The sequence below is a fragment of the Canis lupus genome, chromosome 3 (assembly GCF_011100685.1).
Source record: "Canis lupus familiaris isolate Mischka breed German Shepherd chromosome 3, alternate assembly UU_Cfam_GSD_1.0, whole genome shotgun sequence".
NCBI classification, from domain to species: domain Eukaryota; kingdom Metazoa; phylum Chordata; class Mammalia; order Carnivora; family Canidae; genus Canis; species Canis lupus.
Genome location: NC_049224.1, coordinates 8,829,186 through 8,836,358, shown reverse-complemented (window position 1 = coordinate 8,836,358; position 7,173 = coordinate 8,829,186). Strand labels below are relative to the sequence as shown.

Here is a 7,173-nt window from a genome sequence, read left to right as displayed (position 1 = left end):
CCACCAACACTGCTCTAGAATGTCACGTTTTGTGGCACAGAAATTCTCATCTTCAGATGTTATGATTGAAGCTATTCCTCGGAGGCGTCCTTGCTCTGTATTTTGGACCCTGGGCTTAAGCCAGAAATCTAATTCTGGTTCCTTTCCCCCCTCACCGTAATGGGGGTACATACTCCATTCTGTTGGGACGGAACTGAGAAAACATTCAATTAGGGAGGAAACACCAGCCTACTTTCTTAGCAACATCCTCAACACTAGCAAGATCCTCTTAGGGCATTCTCATTAGACTTGGAAGGACCCAGCAACAGTCGCCTTCAAACGCTGTTTCTAATACCATTTCTTTTTACAAATCAACTATCCCAGGGCCTAAGTTACATATAGTAAAATGCACCATTTTAAAATATACAATTCAACAATTAAAACAAAGGTAGGCTGACATCACAGAAAATGTGATGCCCTTTTGCAGAGGTGGTATTAACTATTTCTTTAATGCTAATTTGCCGGTTTAGATCATTTTTCTATGGATGTTTGATATGTTAACATTAGAGAAGTGGGTAAAGCTTACAGAAGTATTGTGTGTACTATTCTTACAACTTTTTATTAAGTCTAAAATCATTATAGAGTTTTAAAAAGAAAGTCAAACTAAAGCTAGAAAGAAAAAATTAAAATGCCATTTCTTTGAGGATGATTTTTATAAGCTGTGAATTTCAGTAAAAAACACTAAAATGTTTTGGTCCAATTTACCCATGCAGTTTTTAAAAACAGATTGTCTTTTATGTCTGGTCACTTTCATATAATGTGTAAGTTAATGTTTATTGCTTTGGGTACAAAAACAGCTGAAGAAGCTTAAAATATGTTGTACTGGGGGTAAGGGGAATTGCCTCTAAAATTAATGTACAAACTGATTTCCTTAAAAATATTGTCATAAGTGTTTTGATAACCCAAGGACTTAAATATAACCTTTCCAAAACACATTACTTTCACAGTATCATATTTTTGACAACCAACTATCTATAACTGTATCCTACTCATATAAATCTTGTCTATCCTTCAGTCATACATGATAACTATTGTACGGAACAATTTTAGTATATATTTCATAGTGAAGGTGGTTTATATTGAATTAAACACATATGTTGAGATACCAGAAATCACTGAATTAAATTACATTCACCAAGTTCAAAAGTACACTGATTTTCCCTTTCCCAACCACCAAGTGTGTGTGTGTATTCATAAACAGATACAAATCCTATTGAAAATCTGTGCCATTTAATAAGGTTAAACATTTAACAATCTAGTACAAATATTCTCATTTTTAAAAAGATACACATATGCATTTTATACAATTGTTTAAATTAAATACTAAAGGACAATACAGCTAAAATTTTCCTTATATTTTTCAATTTACAGAATCAAATCAATTGTATACAGTTATTTCCATGTATAAGAATTTTACATTTGTATGTCCTACAATTAAGAAAATCTAAATCTTAAAAATAAGTTTTAAGACATATATCCAATTATGTACAAAAATCACTGCAATTTATAGATTCAAGCTTACTTTAAAAATCATATAAATCGTGAAAAAATATACTATGAAAAATTTTGTTCTTAAAGTAGGATATCAATACATATAACCTAGTTGATCCAAAAGTATAAATAATGTTTATAAATTATAGTAGTGTCTACACTGCCCTGTCATGAAAGGAGGTATTCTTTGTAAATATGTATGAGTCTGACTTCCTTCAAGTGTTGAAATTATTTTCACTTTACCTATTTTCATTAAGTTTGTAAAAATGTATCATCTTATAAAATTGAGTACACTGACTACAATGAAACTTTTCATAACTAAAAAACATTATGAAATGAATGCCAATTATTAAGCAACTTGCTCATTAAACTATTTGTATATATAGGGTGATTTTTTTTCTTCCCTCTAAATTAAATATGAACTTAACACTTCTCTTATTCAGTAAAATTCTTGACCAAGTAGAAGCTTTTTGTTGTTGTTCACTGATCTATTTCTTCCACATTCTGAGTCAACAACATTGGCTTAAATCTGAGCTAAAGAAACAGGAGTGTTATGTTATCCGATATGAGAAATACTTTATCTTTCAAATAAATGGATCAATTAAAGAGTTCCGTAACACTAATACATGCCTATCATGAGCAAAGCACTCTTTTAGATACTATTAATAACATACTAGGTGGCAAATTTTTAAAATGAGAAAAACTAAATTACTGAGTATATAAACACTGATCAACAGTTCATTAAGAAATCTTTCAAAGAAAACCAATAAAATGCACCTAAGCCATTAAAAAAAAAATCTTTTCATATGTAATTGGCACTTTACTGAATCTGGTACTTTGTCCTGGAGGATGTATAATTGAATAATACTGTCTTGGAATCATTAAAAGAAAGTGTTAAAAATAAGCAAGATCAGCAAATTACCTCCTGGAATTCTTGAGTAAAGTGAAAATACGCATATACAACGCTATTTCTGAATTCACTATAGATTGGGACACAAAGAAGATGATTATATTTTAATTGTTCTGTAAACCTTTTGTAATAAAGGACAGACTAAGTGTATATAAATTTAAAAACAAAATGTCTAGTTTTAAAGTCATGAGTTTTCAGTAATAGTTCTCAAAAATCATCACGTAAATTTAATTAGTTTACATTTTTATACCAGATATTTTCTAAATAAGCTCAAACTACTGGCAATGATAAGTAAAATAAAACAAGTTGCAAGAAGAATAGAAATATGATTATTTTTAAAATGTAAACTTTTAACTAATAATTGGCTTTTTTTCTAATTTAGTTTATTAGTTTGTTATTTCATACTTGGACAATGGGAAACGTGTGTGTATGTGTGCACATGCATGCACATGCATGAATGCATGTGTATTCTGAGGTTTTCGGTGGGCTCTGAAGGCACAAGTCTGTTTCTTACATTAAAACAAAACAAGTCCATAAATGTACAGAAAACACATTTAATTATAAAATGACAACTTTTAAAATATGATTGTCCATATTGGGTAGATAATGCTGCAATGGCAATGTGCACTCTTGGAAATGATGGCCAATTTCCCAGCTGTAAAACAATCTCCTTTTTCTATTTCATCCTTCATTTCCTGCATTGTTGAGATCACATTCTACTGAAACAGTACTCACAACTGTATTCTGATTTTGAAATGATACATCTGTGTCTAATGGTGGAGGCTTATACAAAAAGACTGCAAACCCATTGAAGAAAATGGTGATAGTTTTACAAGTAACACCTAAATATAAAAACAAAAATTAATCATGCATTTAGGCCTTTAAGTATCACAAAAATTAATTCTGAGAAATTCTTCGCAGAAACCCACTTTAAAGAGCAGTAGTAGATAGGCATTATAGATCTATGTTTTAAATTTTTAAAATTTTAGAAAGGTGGTATTCTTCAGTAAAACATTTCTATACAACCCAATGAAGCAGGCTTTAATTTTCTTTCCAAACATTAAAAATGTACAATAATTACTCTTTTCTTGGTTATGATTGTACATTCTAATAAAATAAGTATTGCATACAATTAAATAAATCTATGTTCCACTTCTAATTTTATTAACACATCATATGTATAAAAGTTGTAAGAAATGAAGTCAATGACAAAATAAAATAGCTTATAATATCCTTGAACCTAAAAAATTAGTTGTGGAATGATCAAGTCCATGATGGAAAATAATTCTAAAAATTAAAAGGCTTTGGGGTTCTTAGGAGAAAGCCTCCACAAAATGTATCACATTGAGTACTCAACCAAATTTAAATATTGACTAAAAATGTGAACCAATGAGATTCACTTCACAAGCTTTGTTTTCAAAGGACTGTGATTTTGAGCTTGGCTTTATGAAATCTGGCCAGAGTATAAGCATTTAAGTGACAGCTGAATAAACTAAATGGCCTTGCAGTATAGTTTCTGCAGTACCTAATTTGTGTTACCATTAGTATTTTACTCAAAATGTGTATTTGAAAAAACAGGAATTCTCATTGAACTAAGGCATCTATAGATTTACAGGAAAATTAGTTACATAGGTACTATCATGACAATGTTTTTAGAAAATTTAAAGGCATATATGATTTAGGGGAAAAAAATCTCACATTCATCACAGAGTAGGAAAAGGAACAATTCATTATCTCTATCTTTTGGTCAAAAAGTATACACAAAACCAATTAATTTTTAAATTCAAAAACACAGTGAATAAAGAGTGTTTCATATGTAAAAGCGTTAGAAAGATTAATTTTGCCTATTCTAGTCAATTTTTTCCCTCCAATTATATTTTTGGATTTACATATTTATTTCTTCAGTGGGTATTTCATTATTCTATCATCAAAAATTCCGACATCATTCTCTGGGTTGAAACACATTAAGATTAATAAGCTATCTTGATACATATGCCAAAATACAATCATAATCACCATGAAAATCACACATTAAGTAATAATACATACATGTATGTTTGTGTGTATGTTTATTTAGAACATCTGTTTTTTTTCTTGAATTATAATTGGTGTATAATTTATATTAGTTTCAGATGTACAAGAGTATTTTGATATTTTTAAACATTATGAAATGATCACCATAATAGGTCTAGTGACCACCTGTCTCCATTCAAAGTCCTTACAATATTACCATTTTTCATCTAAATTTTATCTTATTTTTTTAAAGAGAGAGCATGGGGGTGGGACTGAGAGAGAGGGAGAGAGGGAAACTCCAGCAAGTTTCAGAATCAGTGCAGAGCCCAACAGGGAGTTCGATTTCATAACCTTGAGATCATGACTTGTGCCAAAATCAAGAGTTAGATGCTTAACTGATGGAGGCGCCCCTACAATTTTACTGACTATACATCTTATGCTATAGGTTACATCACTGTGACCTATTTTATGACTGGAAATTTGCACCTTTTGTTCCCTTTCATCTATTTTGCCCGTCGGCTCAATCATGCCCCTCTGTCAACCACCAGGTTGTTCTCTGTATCCATCAGTCTGTTTTGTTTTGTTTCATTTCTTTGGCTTTTTTTAAATTCCATTTATAAATGAAATCATATATGACTTGTCTTTCTCTACTTGACTTATGTCACTTAGCATAATACCATCTAGGTCCATTTATGGAATCACAAATAGTAAGATTTCATTCTTTTTATTGCTGAGTAATGTTCCACTGTATATATAAACCACATTTTCTTTATCCATCCATCTACCAGTGGACACTTAGATTACTTTCAGATATTATTATAAATAATGCAGCAGTGAACACAGGGGTACATACATATATTTTTGGATTAGTGTTTTTGTTTTTATCAGATAAATTCCCAGAAACATCCAGATGTAGAATTACTAGATCGTATGGTAGTTCTATTTTTAATTTTTTGAGGAACCTCCACACTGTTTTCCATTCCTACAGTGGATGAGAGAGATTCTTTTTCTCCAAATCTTTGCCAATACTCATTTGTTCTTTTTGATAATAGCCATTCTGACTGGTGTGAGGTGGCACCTCATTGTGGTTTTGATTTGCATCTCCCTGATGATGAGGGGTGGGGAGCATCTTTTCATGCGACTGTTGGCCCTCTGGAGGTCTTCTTTGGAAAAATGTCTATCAGATCCTCTGCCCTACTTTTAATCAGGTTGTTCACTTTTGTTGTTGTTGTTATTGAGTTGTGTAAGTTCTTAATAGAGTGTGGATATTAACCCTTTATTGGCCATCTCATTTCCAAGTTTGCCTTTTCATTTGTTGATGATTTCCTTCACTGTACAAAAAAGCTTTTTAGTTTGATGTGGACCCTTTGTCTATTTTTGCTTTGGTTTCCCTTGCCTGAAGAGACATATACAAAGAAATATTGTTAAGGTCACTGTCAAAGAGCTTACTGTCTATGTTTTCTTCTAGGAGTTTTATGGTTTCAGGTCTTGCAGTTAAGTTTTTAACATATGTCAAGTTTATTGTTGTGTACGGTGTAAGAAAGGGGTCCAATTTCATTCTTTTGCATGTAGCTGCCCAGTTTTCCCAGCACCCCATTTATTGAAGAGACTGTCTTTGCTCCATTGAATGTTCTTGCCTCCTTTACTGTGGATTAACTGAGCATATAAATGTGGGTTTACTACTGGGCTCTCTTTGGTGCAATTGTAAAAGGAATTGTCTTAATCTCTCTTTCTCATATTGTGCTGTTAATGTAGAGAAATGCAAACATTTCTGCATATTAATTTTGTATCCTGCAACCTTACTGAATTAATTTTTTAGTTGCAACAATTTTTTTTGGTGGATTTCAAACTTTATGTTGAATAAAAGTAGCGAGAGGGAACATCCCTGTCATGTTCCTAATCTTGGAAGAAAAGCCTTTAGATTTTTACTGTTGAGTATTATGTTAGCTATAGGTTTGTCATATATGGTCTTTATTATGTTGAGGTATATTCTCTCTATACCTACTTCAGTAAGAGTTTTTATTACAAATGGATGTTGACTTTTTAACAATGTTTTTCCTTCAATTTCTAAGATTGAATTCTTTAAAATGTTGAGTTTTTAAAGATGTTTTTCCTTTGAATTCTGAGAAAAAACATATGTATTTTTTATCCTTCATTTTGTTAATGTCATGTGTCACGTTGACTGGTTTGTGAGTGTTGAACAAACCTTGCATCCCTGGAATGAATCCCACTTAGTCACATTGTAAGATCCTTATAATACGTTGCTGAATTAATTTTGATATTTTGTTGAGGACTTTTGCATCTGCATTCATTGGGATACTGGCCTCTATTTTCTCTTTTGTAGTATCTTTGTCTGGTTTTAATATAAGGGTAATGCTGGGCTCACCAAATAAGTTTGGAAGTGTTCCTTCCTCTTCAATTTCCTTGGAATAATTTGATAAGGATCCACATTAATTATTTAAATCCTTGGTAAAATTCACCTGTGAAGCCATCTGGAACTGGACCTTTGTTTGGCAGTTTTTTGATTATTGATTTAATTTCATCACCAGCAACTGGCCTATTTTCTATTCAGATTTTCTACTTCTTCAAGATTCAGCCTTGAAGATTATATGTTTCTAGGAATTTATCCATTACTTCTGGGTTGACTAATTTGATAGTGTATAATCATTCATAATATTCTCTTACGATCCTTTGTATTTCTGTGGTGTCCATTGTAATTT

General features: G+C 31.4%; 1 protein-coding gene across 1 annotated transcript in view; it reads right to left on the bottom strand.

Moving 5' to 3' along the window:
- Nucleotides 1-1,247: 1,247 nt before the first annotated feature.
- The window catches only part of SLCO4C1 (solute carrier organic anion transporter family member 4C1), a 76,154-nt gene continuing 70,228 nt past the window's right edge, over nt 1,248-7,173 (bottom strand). The window contains exon 13 of the mRNA XM_038532243.1: nt 1,248-3,282. Within this exon, the coding sequence (XP_038388171.1) occupies nt 3,122-3,282 (161 nt within the window). The 3' untranslated portion in view covers nt 1,248-3,121. The remainder of the gene's footprint in view (nt 3,283-7,173) is intronic.